A 21,858-nucleotide genomic window follows, 5' to 3' on the forward strand; every position below is an offset into this window, starting at 1 on the left:
TTTCTTCTTTCCCTTTCTTCCTCCCTCCTTCTTTCATTCATTCCTCCCTTCCTTTCATCCTTCCTTCCTTACTTTCTCCATTCTTCCTCTTCCTTTTATCCTCCTTCCCTTTATTACTTTCTCCCTTCCTTCCATCGATTCGTCATTTCTTCCTCCCATACCCCTTCTTTCTCCATCCATCCATCCATCCATCCATCCATCCATGATTTCTAATTCCTTTCTTCCTTCTCCCCTCTCTTGCTTCCTTTCTTCCTTCCTTCCCCTCTTCCTTCTATCCTCCTTCCCTTCATTCCTTCCATCCATCATTTCTCCTTCCTATGGCCCCTTCCTTCCTCTCTCTCTATTCCTTTCATCCCTCATTTCTTCATCCCATACCCTTTCCTTCTCTGTCCATCTGTCCATCCAGCCATCCTTTCTAATTACTTCCTTCCATTTAATTTATCCCTTCCTTTGTCTTTCCCTCATTTCCTTCCTTTCTCTCTTCCTCCACCTCTTCCTTCCTTTCATTCCTTTCTCCCTTCCTTCCATCCATCATTTCTCCTTTCTTCCTTCCTTCCTTTTCCACTTTTAGAGGACTGTCATATCTCCTAACACATCTGTTTTAGTAAAGTATTCCCCATTTTGGATCTTCTTTCCTTATAATTCTGCATTGTGCTGTTCCTCTGTGATAATAAACTGACCAGTAGTGGTAACCATTCCCCCTGTGGGGGTGTATCCTACACATTTTGGCTCTGATTGGGCACGGACACCCTGGTAACGTCCAGTTGTCAATTTATTCATAATTTTCCAGGAGGAATATCTGAGGAACACAAAATGCAAAGATCTAAGGATTGTTTACTAGAGGATACACTTATTTATTCCATGTCAGGCATGGTGATTTTTAGCCGTTTCTGAGGCCCCCATGGGGAGCGCTGCATTCTTCCCGGCATTTCCACCTTATAGCGGCATTACATACCGCCACACTGGTGTAGTCATCTGTTGCCAGGTAAACATGGAGCATGTAACATTGGAGTTTCCCTATACGTGGCTGTTCTGGGCATCTTTATGACGTGTGCTTGCATTTTATTCTTCAGATGTTTCCACAAAGTGCGAGGAATTTTTGGCTGTTTTTGCAGACGATGGCATCTGGCAGAAGTTGAGACTAAATCATCCAGGAGTGCGTCATCTACATGTAATGAGATAAATACAGAATAACACGAGCTCAGATTACAGCACAGTGCACACTGCGCTCACACCACACTACAGGACACTGACCGATTTCTTCAGTCAGACCTCAAGAGGAAATTCAGTCTAGGAATACATTCATGGATCACAGGACCTTCTGCTTCATAACTGTCTGCAGTATGGGGTCTCCTGCCCAGTATGGGGTCTCCTGCCCTCATGTGCCCTCTCTCCTCATTATTTTCTTCTTCCACTGATTATTCCCTTTGGATGAAGCAGTGACTACATCTGTCAACAGTAAAATAACCTCCTGGCCACCAGGCCTGATTGTGGCAGGACAGTCATGTGACCCAAACCTCAAACGGGGCAAAGTTTAATTAGACCCCAACAAAAAGTGTCTCCCCATGGGGCGTTCCTGGGCGGTGTCATGAGTTGGGCTTCATTGTCCCCATTTTGGAGATTTTAATGTCTATCCCATGCTCTAACCTAAATTGTTTCTCTCTTCCATCTTTCCTCCTCTTCTTCCCACTCTTTGTTTCTACATTCGTCAACTTTTCTTACTCCCCCTGTGTCTGCCTTCTCCAAGGTACAGTACAGACCAAAAGTTTGGACACACCTTTTCATTTAAAGATTTTTCTGTATATTTTCATGACTATGAAAGTTGTACATTCACACTGAAGGCATCAAAACTATGAATTAACACATGTGGAATTATATACTTAACAAAAAAGTGTGAAACAACTGAAAATATGTCTTATATTCTAGGTTCTTCAAAGTAGCCACCTGTTGCTTTGATGACTGCTTTGCACACTCTTGGCATTCTCTTGATGAGCTTCAAGAGGTAGTCACCGGGAATGGTCTTCCAACAATCTTGAAGGAGTTCCCAGAGATGCTTATCACTTGTTGGCCCTTTTGCCTGCACTCTGCGGTCCAGCTCACCCCAAACCATCTCAATTGGGTTCAGGTCTGGTGACTGTGGAGGCCAGGTCATCTGGCGTAACACCCCATCACTCTCCTTCTTGGTCAAATAGCCCTTACACAGCCTGGAGGTGTGTTTGGGGTCATTGTCCTGTTGAAAAATAAAAGATGGTCCAACTAAACGCAAACCGGATGGAATAGCATGCCGCTGCAAGATGCTGTGGTAGCCATGCTGGTTCAGTATGCCTTCAATTTTGAATAAATCCCCAACAGTGTCACCAGCAAAGCCCCCCCACACCATCACACCTCCTCCTCCATGCTTCACGGTGGGAACCAGGCATGTAGAGTCCATCTGTTCACCTTTTCTGCGTTGCACAAAGACACGGTGGTTGGAACCAAAGATCTCAAATTTTGACTCATCAGACCAAAGCACAGATTTCCTCTGGTCTAATGTCCATTCCTTGTGTTCTTTAGCCCAAACAAGTCTCTTCTGCTTGTTGCCTGTCCTTAGCAGTGGTTTCCTAGCAGCTATTTTACCATGAAGGCCTGCTGCACAAAGTCTCCTCTTAACAGTTGTTGTAGAGATGTGTCTGCTGCTAGAACTCTGTGTGGCATTGACCTGGTCTCTAATCTGAGCTGCTGTTAACCTGCGATTTCTGAGGCTGGTGACTCGGATAAACTTATCCTCAGAAGCAGAGGTGACTCTTGGTCTTCCTTTCCTGGGGAGGTCCTCATGTGAGCCAGTTCCTTTGTAGCGCTTGATGGTTTTTGCCACTGCACTTGGGGACACTTTCAAAGTTTCCCCAATTTTTCGGACTGACTGACCTTCATTTCTTAAAGTAATGATGGCCACTCGTTTTTCTTTACTTAGCTGCTTTTTTCTTGCCATAATACAAATTCTAACAGTCTATTCAGTAGGACTATCAGCTGTGTATCCACCAGACTTCTGCTCAACACAACTGATGGCCCCAACCCCATTTACAAGGCAAGAAGTCCCACTTATTAAACCTGACAGGGCACACCTGTGAATTGAAAACCATTCCCGGTGACTACCTCTTGAAGCTCATCAAGAGAATGCCAAGAGTGTGCAAAGCAGTCATCAAAGCAAAAGCTGGCTACTTTGAAGAACCTAGAATATAAGACATATTTTCAGTTGTTTCACACTTTTTTGTTAAGTATATAATTCCACATGTGTTAATTTATAGTTTTGATGCCTTCAGTGTGAAAAATCTTTAAATGAGAAGGTATGTCCAAACTTTTGGTCTGTACTGTATATCTCCCTCTCTTAATTTAGTCTTTCTTCCTTCTGTCCATCCTTCATCACTCACTCTTGCCGACCATCCTTCCTGTCTTCCTCCCTTTCTTCATTAATTAATCCTCCTTTCTTTCTTACCTTCTCTCTTACTTCCATTCATCATTCCTCATTCCACTTTCCTTCCTTCTTTCTTTCTTCATTCCTTCCTTCATTCATACATCCAGCCATCATTTCTAATTCCATCATTTCTCCTTCCTTCCTCTCTCCCTTCCCTCCATAGTTTCTCTTTCCTATACAACTTCCCTCTCTTCTTTCTTTCTATCCCATATCTATCTATCTATTATCTATCTATTATGTATATATCATCTACTATCTATCAATCTATCATCCATCTATTATCTATTTATTATCTATCTATTATCTATCATCTATTATCTATCTATCTATCTATCTATCTATCTATCTATCATCTATCATCTTTCTATCTATCATCTATCTATTATCTATCATCTATTATCTTTCTATCTATTATCTATTTATTATCTATCAACAGTATCTATCATCTGTCTATCTATTATCTATCATCTATTATCTATCTATCTCTATCTATCTATCTATCTATCTAGCTATTATCTATTATGTATCTATCATTTATCAATCTATCATCCATCTATTATCTATCTTTTATCTATCTCTATCTATTATCTATGTGTTATCTATCTATCTATCTCTATCTATTATCTATTTATCTATCTATCTATCTATTATCTATCTCTATTATCTATCTCTATCTATCATCTATCATCCATCTATTATCTATCATCTATTATCTATCTATCTCTATCTATTATCTATCTATTATCTATCTCTCTCTGTAACTCATCATCTTCCTTTGTTTTAGAGCGATATGTAAACTAGATTTCTTCTTAAAAGTTCTGTTCTTAAATTGTTCTGTTCTTAAAACACGGACAGCTGGTAATTTCAGGGCCTTCTCCAGATCCATAATTCTTCTTCAGGATTAGTGACTATTTAACCATTCTGTGAATTAAGATTCGCTTTCTTTATTTATGGATTAAATTGTTTTCTTCTCTTCGGCGGAGTCAACATCTGATGTGAAGTCCGAGCCGTGGTTCACTGAACATTATTCTAAAAGCAATATGGAACTTTGATTGAACGTCTCACCCCTTTGTCCTCTGCACATTGGCCATTAAGTCATAAATCATCAATTAGCCTATAAACGTGGCCGGCTAAGTGCAGACATGCATCAGGGAAATCTAAAAAGCCAGTCCACTCCAACTGAGGTTATAGCATGTAGTAAATTATATTTATTTCCTCCATGATGAATCTGGTCATATCCGTAGAACACCACCATATATCCATCATACGCCATCTTCCTAGGTATCGGCCCAGTGACCATGACCACACGTCATTGAGATGGTGTTGTATCCCAATGATGTTGGGTTATTTTCTCTAAAAACTTCTTTGGCAGAAATTTTTTGTAATAATGCCTTCATAATAATTTTCAGACATTTCTCTCGGAAAGCCAACACACATGGTTCCCTATACGTAGATAATACAACAGTGGATTAATACTTTATTGCATCTAAGGAAAAACATTTCTTCTTGTGGAGTGTGCAACATTAGTGTAAGGAGACTTATGGGTCATGGAAGGATCTCATGGGAATTTACTTGAAATTCATAGGAGTTAATGAACATAAAAGTGTCCTAAGGCCGATATGCAAATGCGGCGCCCCCACTGCCGCAGGGCCGAGGGGTACCCGGTACCGGGCCTCTGAGTCTCTGTTCTGGGGTTATCACGGTGGCTAGACCCGATCCGTGACCCTGCTGGTCAGTGGAAGGCGTCCGGTGAAAGAGTAGTGGTGAATGATGGTGTAGTTGTGAAGTGCCGGTCGCAGTAAATAATGAGGACACCAGGTTGCAGTCTCTTTACCTCTTTACTGGAGATCTCTGGGTCCTCAGTCCGGAATCCAGATAACCAGGCTGCGCAAGTCCGGCCGGTCCAATGGCACCTCCAGAGTTCTCTTTACAGGTGGAAATCTGTGCCTTCCTGCTAGCGCTGTGTGTTGTGGTCCTTCCCTGCTGTGCTTACGGAAAGTACCCCACAACTGTTGTGTCTGTTTCTGATGTTCCCTCACAACTCGATTAGATGATGTTCTGCTAATCCTCCGTCCCTCCCGGTGTTATGGTTGAGACGGCACCCGTATGACGGGTAGGCTCGGAGCTCTTCGGGGACCCTAGAGTCGCCCCTCTCCACAGGTTGCCCCCTATGTCTTCTTAGGTGATTGGTGTGAGACAGCCCGCCTATGACTGACTGTCCTGCCGTTGGTTTGAAGTATTGCTTGAAGCTAGATGTATAGATACTTCCTCGGCGTTCCGGCCACCGGTTGTGCGCCTCAGCAGGATGTTGCCTCGGTCTTACAGCACGACTCCTACTGGAATTCTCCTATTTGCTTTGATCTCGTTTCTCACTCAGCACAATCTATCTCGCTTCTTATCCTTTCTTAGGGCACCGCCGCTATACTGCGCAGGCACGGTCCCGTAACCTTCTTCCTTGTTGCTAGGCCTCCATCAGGGTCCCAAACCTGACAGAGACCCTACCGAATCTTCCCCTGCAACACCCTCTGCCACAAGGTGTTGCCTGGTTCCCATGCAGTCAGCTTTCTCCCTAACTTCCTGCCTGACCCCCAGTTTTACCAGTATGTGAGGAGAGTGGCCTAATGAATAGAACCCTTAGCTCCCCCTGGAGGCCCGACTGAAATGTATTGGTGTCTGTGATACCTGGTCAGATGAACTCCTTCAGTGCCATCAGACGTACCATAGCTCCCCTTAGTGGCGGCGCCACAGTACTGCAACGACCAGGACTCTGGGGCGCTGCACTCCCCCCCGGTTAAATCCAGTACTCCGGGACTGGGAAGAAAACAACAATACAGGTTAGCAAAAAGACATACAATTTTGCAAATGCAATAACGATAAGTAGGCTTGAACAGAGCTTCCCTTTATGGGAGGTGAGGACACTTGAACGTTACAAACATGGTTAAACAGTATAAATTACAGGCTATAAATAACTCCTGTTACCCAAGTGGGTATTCTACTTAGTGCAACTGGTAAAACAATAAATTAACATTGCCTTTAAGGACGTATACTTCCTATCCACTAAAGACTTATCTATAAAACATTATAATATTAATTAACTTTTCTCTTTCTTTAAGTCTGCAGGACCGCCTGTCCTAACGGCACCAGACCTTCTTCCTCTCCTTTCTATACAGGACCGCCCCGTTCAGCCCGGGCCTACTGCCTTTTCAACTACTATACACAGTATAGAACATAACATTACTTTCAGTTTAAGAGCACTGAGCCATCTCTATATGGCTCTTAGGAGGACTCACTGACTAACCCCATCCGGGTTCACTTTCTGTCCTCGTTCTGTAACACATTATTAAACACTTTCTTTACAATAAACTAGTTCTCTACATTTAACTTTTCTATGCCAACATTATTACTCTCTTTCATGTAAGCATCAACATCACTTTCTCTTGCTATGACATTATTGCTTTCTATCTGTCTTAAAGCAATACCGTTCTTAAGTGCAACATGTGAATGTCCCCTTTAAGAAGGGACCAAGTCTTTATGAGGTAGCACAGCTTCTCAAGCTACCAGTCCGTACTCAGCAAAGGCTCCGGTGCGGTATCTTCGCAAAGAGTCCTTCTTTAAGTAAAACCAGTAGGGAGCACCTTTAAGAAGGTGCAAACTATATACAAGAAGTTTGTATCATGCACTGTTCATGATTCCAGCAGTTCTTGATAACATAGAAGAAATTAGAAAATAACCAAAACGCAGTAGGGATCCCGGGTCAACAAAGGGATCCCTTTAAGAGTTAACCCTAGACGGGTTTAGCAGCAAAAGCAGGAAAACAGTTAACTGAACTATTTACATACTCGTGGTTCCGAGGTTTATCCTCATAGTAGGTTGCAAGGCATCAGTTGGTAGCGAACACTTCCTGGCCTGGGAAGATCTCTGTTCAACTTCTCATCCGATGCGGTATCAATGTCACTAGTCGGTTTTTCAGGTATAATCTGGGTCCGAATGTCAATTTTGGTAGTAAGTCCAGTGGTAGAGATAATGCACTCTGTAGTAGTAGTGCTGGAACTCGTCGGTTCAGAGGTAGTCTTAGTCAGGGCAGCAGGTAGCGCTGCTGCAAGATCAGTCACTGGAACGGAGTCAGGAGCGGTGGCACTAGCAGTCACTGGAGTGGTGTCAATCATCAGGGCAGGGTCGTTCTTCCTACCTGCTTCAGATGCGGTTCCTCCGGTGCCGGTCTGCTCTGCCTCCGCTGGGGTCTGGAACGCTGGTTGCGGGGCCTTGCGCTGCGGCGTTGTCATCTCTGCTTGCAGCATCTCGCTTTCCGGCAGGGCCTTGCTTTCCAGCTTCGGAGCGCTGGACCTTCTTTCCTGATCCGGACCAAGCGAGGCTGCCGACAGGCGTCTGGTGAGGCTCCTGATGATGGTCTTCTTCCACCCGGCCTCAGTGCTCAGCTCCGTCTGCAGGAGTTGGTGGGTCAGCCCGTCCGCTCCGGTCTGCAGGAGGTCAGCGTCAACTGTGGAGGTCTGGCTGCGGTGCCTCTCCGGGTAGCTGGGGGAGTCATCGGCTCTGACCCCACGCTCCCGCTCCGGGTGGCTCGCCATGGCGTCCTCCATGTCGCTGACTTCTTCTTCCTGGTCCTTTTCCCGCTCTCTCCTTCGTGGGCGGTGTCGTTTTCTCGGTCTCCGCCCTCCATTGAGGATCAGGAGGCGAATCTCGGCTGCTGACAGACACGTCCTCAAGGGGCAGAAATACTTAGACAGGGCGGCCATTGTCTTTCGCGCTCTTCAGCTTGTTTATGCCCACTTCCACGCCCTTCTTCTTCTCCTGCGCTCCTCTTAGCGATGTAATGGCGGCGGTTTTGGCGGTAATCCTTGTAGTAATGGCAGCACACAGTCCTTGTAATAAAGCACAGTCCAAGCACGATAAATCACAGTTCCAAGGCACACATGACCCGATTCCTCAGGCTTAAGTAGATCCTGTTCGTGACGCCAAGTTGCGGCGCCCCCACTGCCGCAGGGCCGAGGGGTACCCGGTACCGGGCCTCTGAGTCTCTGTTCTGGGGTTATCACGGTGGCTAGACCCGGTCCGTGACCCTGCTGGTCAGTGGAAGGCGTCCGGTGAAAGAGTAGTGGTGAATGATGGTGTAGTTGTGAAGTGCCGGTCGCAGTAAATAATGAGGACACCAGGTTGCAGTCTCTTTACCTCTTTACTGGAGATCTCTGGGTCCTCAGTCCGGAATCTAGATAACCAGGCTGCGCAAGTCCGGCCGGTCCAATGGCACCTCCAGAGTTCTCTTTACAGGTGGAAATCTGTGCCTTCCTGCTAGCGCTGTGTGTTGTGGTCCTTCCCTGCTGTGCTTACGGAAAGTACCCCACAACTGTTGTGTCTGTTTCTGATGTTCCCTCACAACTCGATTAGATGATGTTCTGCTAATCCTCCGTCCCTCCCGGTGTTATGGTTGAGACGGCACCCGTATGACGAGTAGGCTCGGAGCTCTTCCGGGACCCTAGAGTCGCCCCTCTCCACAGGTTGCCCCCTATGTCTTCTTAGGTGATTGGTGTGAGACAGCCCGCCTATGACTGACTGTCCTGCGATTGGTTTGAAGTATTGCTTGAAGCTAGATGTATAGATACTTCCTCGGCGTTCCGGCCACCGGTTGTGCACCTCAGTAGGATGTTGCCTCGGTCTTACAGCACGACTCCTACTGGAATTCTCCTATTTGCTTTGATCTCGTTTCTCACTCAGCACAATCTATCTCGCTTCTTATCCTTTCTTAGGGCACCGCCGCTATACTGCGCAGGCACGGTCCCGTAACCTTCTTCCTTGTTGCTAGGCCTCCATCAGGGTCCCAAACCTGACAGAGACCCTACCGAATCTTCCCCTGCAACACCCTCTGCCACAAGGTGTTGCCTGGTTCCCATCCAGTCAGCTTTCTCCCTAACTTCCTGCCTGACCCCCAGTTTTACCAGTATGTGAGGAGTGGCCTAATGAATAGAACCCTTAGCTCCCCCTGGAGGCCCGACTGTGAAATGTATTGGTGTCTGTGATACCTGGTCAGATGAACTCCTTCAGTGCCATCAGACGCACCATAGCTCCCCTTAGTGGCGGAGCCACAGTACTGCAACGACCAGGACTCTGGGGCGCTGCACAAAGTCAGTGTAAGGAGACTTTTGGGCCATGGAAGGATCTTGTGGGAATTTACTTGAAATTCATAGTAGTTAATGAACAGAAAAGTGTCCTAAGGCCAATACAGTCTCCAGATAGTGATGGGGCAAACATTCCATGTGTAGCTGAATATGGGTCCATGTGGTAGGGGGAGTCTAGTCACAATTCGGGAAGGGACTAGCATCTTTCTGTGCTCACTAGATGTCTTGCTATACTGTATACACACATGTCCAAAATTGTTTGTACTCTTCTGTTAAAGTAAGAAAGACCCAAACTGTCACTGAAATAACTTGAAATTTCCAAAAGTAATGTTCAATTTAAATTTACTGAATATCAGCTAATGAAAGTCAGACATTGATTTTCAATTTTGGTTCAACAGAAAATAAAAAAAAAACTAAAATGTTCTGGACAAAAATGATGGTTCCGCTAGAAAAGATTGAACATAATTTGATCATAGAGATATGTTAAAGTAAGTTGTGTCCTTTTAGCTTCACAGGTGTCTTAAGACTTATAATAACTCAGTTGCCTATTTACAGGGTGAAAAGTAGTCATTGTGCTGTTTGGTATCATGGTAGGTTTCACACTGAACATGGACCAAAGGAAGCTAAGGAGAGAGTTGTCTCAGGAGATTAGAAAGAAAATTATAGACAAATATGTTAAAGGTAAAAGCTATAAGTATTCTCCAAACATCTTGATGCAGTTATTGAGAAATTTAAGGTCTATGGAACTATAGCCGACCTCCCTGAACGTGGCCACAAGATGAAAACTGATGACAAATTGAAGAGACGGATAATAAGAATGGGAACCAAGGAGCCCAGAACAACTTCTAAAGGGATCAGAGGTGAACTCGAAGGCCAAGGTCCATCAGTGTCACATCGTACCATCCGCCTCTATCTTGGCCAAAGTGGACTTCATGGAAGACGTTGCAGGAGGAACCACTGTTGAACGCAAATCGTAAAAAAAGCGAGACTGAAATTTGCCAAAATACATATTGACGAGACACAAAGTTTCTGAGACAGATGAGACAAAACTGGAGATTTTTGCCGTCACGTCAGCTCTATGTCCACAGATGGAAAAATAAAGCATAAAAGGACAAAGAACATTGAGACACATGGAGGAGCTTGGGGATGTTTCTGGGCTGCTTTGCTGCATCTGGCACAGGGGGTCTCCAAATCTGTGCAGGGTACAATGAAATCTCAAGACTATCAAGGCCTTCTGGAGCGAAATGTCCAACCTAAGGTCAGAAAGCTCGGTCTGAGCGTCAGGATATGGGTCCTCGAACAGGATAATGACCCAAAACACATATCTCATTAAACCTCTGCCCTTTCTGAGATTTTTGGTCCAGTGGGTGGTCCTACCAGTGATTGACAGCTACCCCTGTATTACTGATAGGACCACCCTCTGGACCAAAAATCTGGGGAAGTGCAGAGGTTTATTGATTAAAACACGTTATCCTATATATGTTCTCACCAAACAATATGTCAATCTGCTCAGATCCTCCTGCTTCTATATCAGGATCTCTGCAGATTGGACCACAGTCTCATTGTGACAGGTCCCCTTTAAGGCACAATTTAAAGGGATAGTACATATTCTTTGTAATTTTAATGATATGGAGCCTGATGGAGGTTATTTTGTATAAAGGCCTGAACATCTCTGTAACAATATCCACTAATAGCAGTTTATCCTTTCAGATGATATAAGGTGAATATATCACATATGAATCCTCTGACTCCTTTAATGGCAGCTATATGGACTAATTTATTTGCTGCTGGGATGGCGGTGATTTTCTGTTTTATGGGAATAATGTCAGTTTCTCAGGCATAACACATTCTGCAGCAATAGACAGACAGGGAGCAGGCTGAATAATTCATGAAAGATAGTGACACCTTTAGAGCATTCGTTTTATTCTTGTGCAGCCTGATTAGAGCCAGAGCGCTGCTCCGCAGAGGAAAATAGCAAAACAGCAGCAAAGGGTATGTGAATTATTAATCTGCCATGGTCCCTGGTAACGAAACAGGACCGGAGACAGAACTCAATGCACAAAAGCCCTGATGCAATGTATGTAATGCAGGGTCCCAACCTGACATGTGCCATTACAATACTGCCATCCCTTCATGCTCCAGGGTCCAGATGCAACTTCTTTGGATGTGTCCACCTTTACCTTCCCCAAATTTTGCTATCAATTTTTAAAGGGACTGCACAGCTTAAATTATGTTGTCATGATATATATATTTATTTTTTAATTTGTTAATTTTTTTTCATATTTCTATTTTTTTTCTAAATAAAAATGAGAACTCTTGCAATTCTCACACTGGCCACTGGGGCATTTTCAGACTCTAACTTCCTGTTGTTGCAGGAAATGCACGTGTTCATGAGCCACAATGAGCAGACTCCGACCCTATCTATTGTATTGATGCATCTAATCAGCGTGTGCAAATGGTGAAAGGACTTAGAGCAAGGTTCATCTGTGACATCGTCCTATTGTGATTGGTGGATCCTGTTATCAGCTGTGTATAGAGGTTTTACCTTTCATTGTAATCCTGCCTCTGCTGGTAAGGAGTTTGATGAACACTCTTGCTAATATGAAAGGGAATATGAGTTTTAAAATGCCCCACTTCTGCTTCAAACGTGAGACTACCATCATTTTATAGACAATCATCTTGGTTATCTCATACATAGATTTAACTCTCAGCTACTTTGCATATGATTAGTTATGCAGATTCTGAAAGTCACTGCATTGTTACTGTTCTGCTCCTATTTTTATTATTTTGTTAGTATTTTGTAAATCCCTCTTTGGCTTTCACCGCGGCCTGAATCCTTCTGGTCATGCTTTCGATCAGATTCAAATATGTCTCGACCAAAATCTGATCCCAGGTCTCTTCAACACGTTCCCACAGTTGGTGCATACTGGTCGGCTCACTTGAATATGTGTACAGCTTTTTTCTTCACGTCTCACCACAAGTGTTGGATTGGGTTGAGGTCTGGGGACTGTGGGGGCCAATTCAGCACCTTTACTTCATTGTCATTGAACCATTTCTTCGACAATCTTTATGTATGCTTCGGGTCAGTGATCTGCTGAAACACCATGTCGTCCTTTTCATACCCATGGTACTTGAGTGTATGAAGTAACTCATCTTGTAGGATATTCACATATAGCTCAGCATTGAGACCACCATTGATCCTGGTCAAGTATCCAATGCCTTTGGCTGTGAAACAACCCCATATCTTCAGGCTTCCTCCACCAAACTCACAGCTCCTTCAATTTCTCCATCCATTAGCCCCTTTTTCCCTTGTTTCTTCTAGACCCATTTGCACCCATCAGAGCCGTCTATTGACTTTCATATCTCCAAATCACCCATTTCCAATCTTCTAATGTGTACTTTTCTGCAAACTCGAGCCAACAAATCTTATGATGATTTTGAAGTTGAGGTTTCATCGCCTTTTTTCGAGCCACCATTCCTGACTTGTGTAATGTGCATCGCACGGTGCTTGCATGGACGTCTGTGATCTCACTGTTACGAATCAAATGAACCGCCTCCACTGACGTGTTTGTTGCGCCAGAACCAATAGTCCTGGTGATGATCTGAATTGTTGACTCCAATATTTCGCCTGGACGTCCACCTCTTGGCTTCTGAATGGATGGACTTCATTTCATATTCGTCCAACTCTCCTGGCTCTCACATGATGCATTTTGACAATTTTCTTGGCCAAGAGACCGCTTTCGATGAGCTGGGTGATGCTGTTTCTCTTTTCTTGGGAAATTTTCTCATGGCTGCTCCTCAATTCGAACCAGTGACCTCTCGCTTGGGAATAACACACTGAGCTATTAGGGAATGTTAGAACAGGTTGTAATTTATAGTATTCAGGAAGAAAAAGATCTTTCCACCACCAGGAGCAAAACGGTAACAATGCAGCAACATGACAAAAATCTGCATAACTATTCATATGCTAAATAGCTGCAAGTCAAATTTATGTATGAGATAGCCAAGATGATTGTCCATAAAATGATGGTAGTCTCACCATTAAGGCAGTAGTGGATGGTGAGATATGGAGCCTGAAAGTCAAAAGTTCAAAACATTGTTACCCTTTTGCTTGTCAGTGGATTTCAGCTGCAGTTTCAGCAGCTTTTTGGCCCAATGCGTCATTAGTGCGGTGTGGAGAGGGCTGACCGACTGGCTGATTTTTTAATGTCACTGTTGATGCATAAAGAGGCCGGGCTTACCTATTGGAATGAGACAGTCAGCCAGCCCCGTTCAGCCATCACTTTGCAAAATGGAAATATCCCTTTCATCATTTAGTTAATAGAGAAGAGAAAATTGTATCCACTGCCATGTGCCAGCAGTCATTGCTACCATAGTTTATAAAACCCATATTTGAATGCCACATTAAGGAATCCCAAGCCATAGGGGTTGCTCAGCTTTATGATGTTAATTACCTAATCTACAGATAAGTCATCAATATCAGATCTGCCGGGTGTGATATCTGGCACTTTCTCCGATCAGCTGATATCTACTCCCTTGGCGGTTCAATGTAAACCGTGAAAAGAGCTGAAACAGTATACTCTGTTACCTGTGTAGTGGCCATTGTCGAATACTCATCACCTATTGAACTGAACAGGAGCTGAGCGGCAGTTTCTTGGCGGCAACCATTACACGAGGAGCAGAGTTTTGATTTTCTGGCTCCGTTCTTTTTTTTCCATCTGGAGCACAAAATAGGAGGTCCGACTCCCAGTCACAGAACCCCACCGATCTAATATAGACCTCCTATCCTGAGGATAGGTCATTATAAGGCTGAACAACCCTTTTAATAAAGGATGGCCCCTGTCCAGTGGCCTGATCAATTCTGAGTGTTACCACAAAGAGCATCCTTCCTTTCTAAAAAAATTTAATTTCAGTGGGCACTGTGTAATGCTTCAGTTCCCTTGTGGTGACGCTGTAGGATAATTTAGCAGTTCTAGATTCCCTCACAGATTACCACTGATCAGTGGTGTAACTTGAAAATCCCAAAATCTCCAACTTCTATTCTTAGAGGTCTTTAATAGTATTGGTCATGTCATAAGAACTTTTTGGGACCCCTTAGGTTCCAGGACCTGGGTGAGATTATGGACTGTTTTTGGTACTCCTTAGGTTCTAGCAGCTGGATAACGCTGTGGACCTTTTTGGGATCCCTTAGGTTCCAAGACATGGGTGAGACTATGGACTGTTTTTGGTACTCCTTAGGCTCTAGCACCTGGAGAATGCTGTGGACCTTTATGGGATCCCTTAGGTTCCAGGACCTGGGTGAGATTATGTACTGTTTTTGGTACTCCTTAGGTTCTAGCAGCTGGATAACGCTGTGGACCTTTTTGGGATCCCTTAGGTTCCAAGACATGGGTGAGACTATGGACTTTTTGGTACTTCTTAGGCTCTAGCACCTGGAGAATGCTGTGGACCTTTTTGGGATCCCTTAGGTTCCAGGACCTGGGTAAGACTATGGATTGTTTTTGGTATTCCTTAGGCTCTAGCACCTGGATAACCCTGTAGACCTTTTTGGGATCGCTTAGGTACCAGGACCTGGATGAGACTATGGACTGTTTTTGGTACTCCTTAGGCTCTATCACCTGGATAAGGCTGTGGAACATTTTGGGATCCCTTACACTACAGGACCTGGGTGAGACTGTGAACTGTATTTGTATTACTTAGGCTTCAGGACCTGGATGATGATGTGTACCTTTCTGGGGCCTCTTACTCACCACGACATGGGTGACACTACTGACCTTTTTTTAAAACTATTAGCTTCAAGATCTGGGTAAGATTGCAGACCTTTTGGGACCTCTTAGGCCTCCAGACCTGGGTGAGATTGCAGACCTTTTTGGGACACCTTAAGCTCCAAGATCTGGATGAGACTGTGGACCCTCTATGCTCTGGGACCTGGATGAGACTTCAGACATTTTTGCAACCAAATAGGTTGCAGGACCTGGGTGAGACTGCAGACTGTTTTGGGACCCCTTAGGGTTCAGGGCCTAAGTAAGATTGAACACATTTTTGGGACCTCTTAGGCTCCAGGACCTGAGTAAGACTGGAGACCTTTTTGGGACCACTTAAGCTCCAAGATCTGGATGAGACTGTATACCTCCCAGGCTCTGGGACCTGGATGAGACCATTTTGGAATCCCTTAGGCTCCAGAACCTGTTTGAGACTCCAGACTGTTTTGGGACCCCTTAGGGACAAGGACCTGGGTAAGACTGTGAACATTTTTTGGGACCTCTTAGGTTCCAAGAACTGAGTTAGACTGGAGACCTTTTTGGGACTCCGTAGCCTTCAGGATCTGGGTGAGATTGCAAACCTTTTTAGGACCTCCTAGGCTCCAGGATTTGGATGAGAATACAACCCGTGCACCCACTACATTGCACCCACTACCAGTCCACAAAAATGTAAAGATAATTTTTTCTACCAACCAGTGTGTTGAATGGCTGCAAAAAGCATCTCTCTTTTTCTGGGGGACTCAACATGCCTCTGCATTACACAAGCAGCCTATTGAAATGTGTAATGCTTCCTTACCCCTGTGGTGGCGCTGCAGAAGAATGAAACACTTCCGGCTGATTTCTCCACTGATCACTGATCGCCTTGATCAACTTACCCTAAAAAAGTATTATCCGATATGTAAAGGTCCCCTCTAAGGATTTCACGTGGCTACTATTACATCCTTTCACGTACCGTTGCCGGGTTATGATAGAGTTAAGATTTTTGCTGTCTTTCACGTCTTCCTGTTTGCAGAAGCCGCTTTCTACGCGGCATTCAGACAGATGGCGTGTATACTTAGCAGAAGCTGTCTTTAAACAAGACGTGTTCTAAGGAAGAAAAAAAAAAAAAGAAATAAAACGTGCTCCCCTTATATTAAAGGCAAATCTTTGCACGGGGCAGGATTGGAAGAATCGCCCTTTTAAAATCTATGTCCCGGAGTTGCATGAGACAACTTGGCAGTGTATTGGCTTGGGCATGATGAAGCAGTACGGTATTCGGGAAGGCATGCTTACTATTTGAAGACGGAATTTTTTTTAATTTTTTTGCTGCCTTTTGTCATCTGCTGATAAAAAAAAAAAAGAAAGGGGGACGATTAGATGAGAAAAGTAACCTGAGTCATGCTGCATTCACGCCTGGAAGTTTTGATTCACATTATCTCTAATGGATCAGCCGATACCTGCGTGAACCGGGGATGCCTTTAGCATTGCGAAGGAAGACTTGCCTTCCCTATTGAAGGGCCCATTGGAAAAAAAAAAAAGCACACACACACACACACATTCATACGTACAGCCTCGGCAGCTCGGAGATTCCTGTTTTGTTCTGGCTTTTTGTCTGGAAGGACAAAGATTTTCTTCGATTTTTGCTTATGATTTGTGATTTACCCATTCGAGCAAAGCAGAAATGGATTGTCTGTGCATTGTGACGACCAAGGTAGGATTGCAAACCTTTGTGTGCCGTGTGCATGACCGTATCTGCTACTCCGCTGCTCTGCTGCTGCAACTGCTGCTGCCGGGAGGAAGGAGTGGAGAAAAGAGCAGAATTCACACTGCAGATCCATTGACAAATCTTCCTCCTGAAAGCAGTTCATCGCTGCGGTGTGGATTATCTTCTATTTTTTTATTTTTTTTTTGCCTTTAATAACAGTCATTTTTGGGGGGAATGTGCTCGCTGTGCATTTAAGACATGATAGGTGATTTTTGAACTAAGATATAGCGGAAATTAAATTTTAAAAAATCAGATATGATTAAATAATAAAAATAAACTGAAATAAAGTGCATTCCTCCCCCCCCCAAAAAAAAAAAATAAAAAAATATATATTTGAAATATTTTATATATTTATTATTTTATATTTTTTTAAATCAAATGCAGATAAAGAAATAAAAATATATTTTAAATATTTTAGATTTTTTTTAGAGTTAAAGCAAAACTCTAAATAAATTTCAGATACAAAAAATGAGAAATATATTTCAAATATTTTAGATTTTTTTTATGCGCAATTTTATTTTTAGAACTAAAGCGAAATTCAGATGCAAAAAATGAAAAAGATATGATACATATTTTAGATTTTTTATGGGTAAATTTTTTTTTAGAACTAGAGCGAAATTCAGATGCAACAAATGAAAAAGATATGATACACATTTTAGATTTTTTATGCGTACATTTTTTTTTTTAGAACTAAAGCGAAATTCAAATAAAATGCAGATGACAAAAATGAGAAAATATGTTTTAAATATTCTAGATTTTTTTATTTACGGTATAATTGTTTTTGCAATTAAAGAAAAATAAAATGCATATGAAAAAAATAAATATATGCTAAAAGTATGTTTTAAATATGTTGTATTATTTTTATGGGTAATATTTTTTAGGATGAAAATGACAAATAATATATTTAGAATGTCATAAAAAAAATCCTCTATGGTTGGTTTGTGGAGAACTACTTTGCTGGATGTCACCATGGTGATAGATAACTTTTGCTATAAGTGTTTTCACAGTGTGCAAAGAAGTGAGACTTTTTTTCTTAATAGATTTATTTCTTTAATTGAAAAAAAATTATAAGGCACTTGTTGTAATTGTTTTTTAATCTGATGCCAAGCCATTAATTTTTCCATTGTTATTTTGTTTTATGTATTCTATAAAGTTTTTGAGTTACGTCACAAACTTTCTCTTTCTGTTATATATTTATATATATATATATATATATATATATATATATATATATATATATCTTTATATACATGGTTTTACATATATAGTTTTTTATTCATTTTTTTTATTTTTCCAACTATATATTTGACATGAAAAGTAATTAAACTGACCTTTTAGATACTTTCTTGTGTGCGCCGTTCACATATTTTATTGTAAATACTAGTGTTTTTTCCTATTTTATTGTAACAAATTGGAAAAAAAACAAATATAAAATGTTTCTATGAAAAACAAATGCTGGCGTAGAAAAATATTTTGTATATTTTTATTGTAAGTTGGGATTGTTACATAATGCGTTTTTTTTTTCTTTTCTGGATGGTACAAAAAGTTCAGACGATCTATTTTGGTATTTTCGGAGTTGTCTGATTAGCAAATCAATTAATGGTTTTAATTTCCACATCAATGTGATGTAAGCCGGAGTTGAGCATCTTATTAAAACTGACACTAATGAAAGTAATACTCCGCACTTCCTGCACTAAAACAATGGGGGATCTGGATGAACAGTCAGTTCTCAGTAGAAACTGTTAGGAAGATGAATACATTCATGTGCTGACAGTAAATGTAATGGGTCCCGAGACATAAATTGTAGTAAAAGTCTACCAAGGAGCAGTCCCAGACACCGTTCATATTAATATCAATTTTAATAGCAAAATTCCCGACGTGAAATGGTAAGAATATATTGCCCGGTAGATTTGGCCTGATGATTCAACTCCACATGCCCTGGGATTAATCATAGATTTCATAGACTATATTGGGAGAAGCCAGAAGATAAAGCCCCCTCTCCCCCAAATTAGATAGGTGTTGAACGAAGGATGACCGTTGTCTGTCCTCGGAACGCTCTTGTGTTCTCTATAACAAAGCTGCTATCCCACTCCTCTGGCGGCAACTTATCTCGGGCGGAGATCAAAACTATCGTCCTTCGAAAGACCAACAGCTGGCTCCTTCTTTCCTCCAACCACATCTGTTGCAGAGACTCAGGATACCTGCATAAATATTGGATCCCACTGATATCGGTATGTTCAACCGACTTTAGTCTATGAAGGTATGGGGGCCCTTAGTTTAAGTTTCCGGGACCCAATGCAAAATCTATGACAGGGCCCTACCTACAGTGTCATTTATATAATTGTTGTCATTTTATGTAACAGAAGGGCCTTTTCTCCCAATTATGACTTCTAGCTCTGCACTTCCTATAGCTCCACCCCCAAGGAACTTTCTCGTGTTTATTTGTTGTATACTGCTGTTTGTATGACATTTTAAATTGAGTGTTGGAAGAAAAATGACAAGTACTTTCAATACAGTTATGTTTTTTTTAATTTTTTTAAGGTTGAAACTAGACATAACTTAATCCTGTAGCCTAACATGTTGATCCAGAGGAAGCCAAAAACCCCATGAAGCAGATGTTCATTGCCCTATATTATGGGAAAAATTCCTTCCTGACTCCACATACTGCAATCAAAATAGTTTCCTGGATCAAAGTCCCATCACAGAATCTAGTACCATAACCTGTTATGTGATATTTTTCAAGACGTCCAGACCCTCCTTGTACTTTTTTTCGTTTAAACATATTTTTGTCACTTTTCAATGTTTTTGAGAGGGTGGCTTGAAAAATTAAGCAAAATGTGTTTTTAGAACCATACAAAGCAAAGTATTCATTGTGTGATCCTAAAAACGTATTTTTGGAGGAAAGGCACCTGAAGCTCACGGGCCCCAATGCAAAACCTGTATTGGCTATGCACTAATACTAGTGTTTTGTTCTTGGCCTAATCTAAACTTCTCTAAAAATGTCTCCTATTAAAAGCAAACTTTCCTCCTGATGTTGTCATTATTGATAGAGTACATTAGAAGGCCATCGGTCACACCAAAATGACTATAATTTAGAAATGAGCAATTTGATTCACTCTGTCCTGGTTTAGCCTTCAGTCCGGACCTGTGTAGTAGCTGGTACACAACTCTTAACCTGGCATCCTCGGGTCAGCATACTGGGCACCTTTGACTCTCGATAGGCCCCTCAGTGTCATAAAATTTAACGGACCAGAAAGCATCAGAGACTCGCAAAATTCCTTACCGTGGATGGTAGGCACAGGAGTGAAGACCGGCAGCCATAGAGGCCCGAACTAGACCAGGACTGCATGAATCAAATCACTCATCTCTACTATAATACATCAAATGTGTATGGGCATATTTAGAATTCGACCCGTTGTCCCATGACAGTCTTTGACTAACATATCTGACCCCATCAAATTAAAAAGTTATTTGATGATCTGATCTTAGGAACTTCCACTTTTAAGGAAACGAGGGATCCTTAAATAGAGAACAAGACAAGCACTCAATGTTCTTCTCTATATACTTGAATAGGGTCAAACGTGGGGGTTCCCGTGGTCAGGTTTCTGCGTAATCTACCTGTCTGAATTCCAAGTTATAAAGTAAAATTGAGGTTCAAGACAAGGTGAGAACCAACACGTTGGTTCTTCATGATACCTTTATGAGAACTTTCCACTGTGTCATACTTTATTACCATCAGAGATGGAATTCAGGGAAGTTCTTGGAGAACACAGGTTGCATCTCGTGAAGAACATACCTGAAATTTGACACAAATTTTTCCAACAACCTCTCTCCACACCCCATTTACACTTCATTGTTCCTGCCTCTTCAATGTGCGCTTGAATGCCTGGGGCCTGTCTGATTATGGCGTATCCTGGTTCCACACACAAAACTCATTCTGGGAGCACTGCATTCCAAGAGGTTTTGGTGGGGGCAAACATAACATTTGTGCAACCGGAGTCCAAGAGGTAAAGGGACCCACTTTCACCAGGCAGGTAGAATTGCATATTATGATGAGCTATTGTACGGTAAAGTGCCATATACTGCTCTTTCACAAGGTCCTCCTTCTGTCTGTCTGCTCCTGGTTTTCAGTCATGCCTGGGAGATTTGACAAGTCTTCCAGAAGTCTGGGAGGTCTTCTCCTTTTTTTTTAGGGAGCTTCCTGGAGGTTCTGGGAGAGGCAGCAAATGTGCGTTACATTCACAGTCTACTTTTTGAGTTAAACATTGGTCAAAGATAGAATCGTGTAGGCAACAAAGTTATGTACCTTACTAGAAATAGCACCTTATATGATGGGCTGTGTCATGTGTAATTTCCTGGGCTCTTGGTGATGTGTCCTATTGGTTCCTCTCCTTACTTAACGGCCTGATCTGTTATGGTTGATGCTCTATGCATCAAAACTTTGCTTGTCTCTTAAAATGTGTCTCCTGTAACCTCTAAATTACATACATTGAGATGCCTACTCAAAGTAAAGGGTGGTGTCCCTTATTCAATAAAACAGACCACAGAAACAAAGTAAGTGATGGAATGCACACTGATTGTTGAAGATAAACATATATACTCAATGGTATGTAAAAGTTTTGGCACCCCTTGTCAAAATTACTGTCATTGTGAACAGGTAAGCAAGTTGAAGATGAAATGATCTCCTAAAGGCCTAAAGTTAAACACTATTCCTTTGTATTTTAGGCAAAAAGAATATTTATAGTATGTTTTCATCTTTTCCATTTTAAA

General features: G+C 42.3%; 1 protein-coding gene across 7 annotated transcripts in view; it reads left to right on the plus strand.

Annotated features, from left to right (window-relative positions):
* DLG2 (discs large MAGUK scaffold protein 2) overlaps positions 1 to 21,858 on the plus strand; it is a 1,278,757-nt gene that overhangs the window by 281,890 nt on the left and 975,009 nt on the right. Inside the window, exon 1 of one of the 7 annotated variants that reach the window (XM_077298636.1) lies at positions 16,395 to 17,034. The exons of 5 other annotated variants lie outside the window; for them this stretch is intronic. In XM_077298636.1, the coding sequence (XP_077154751.1) occupies positions 17,005 to 17,034 (30 nt within the window). In that variant the 5' untranslated portion in view covers positions 16,395 to 17,004. Of the gene's footprint in view, positions 1 to 16,394; positions 17,035 to 21,858 lie in introns of those variants that run through there. One more of the 7 variants, XM_077298633.1, reaches the window with a different exon arrangement.

This window comes from Ranitomeya variabilis, chromosome 3 (assembly GCF_051348905.1).
Source record: "Ranitomeya variabilis isolate aRanVar5 chromosome 3, aRanVar5.hap1, whole genome shotgun sequence".
In the NCBI taxonomy this organism is placed as follows: domain Eukaryota; kingdom Metazoa; phylum Chordata; class Amphibia; order Anura; family Dendrobatidae; genus Ranitomeya; species Ranitomeya variabilis.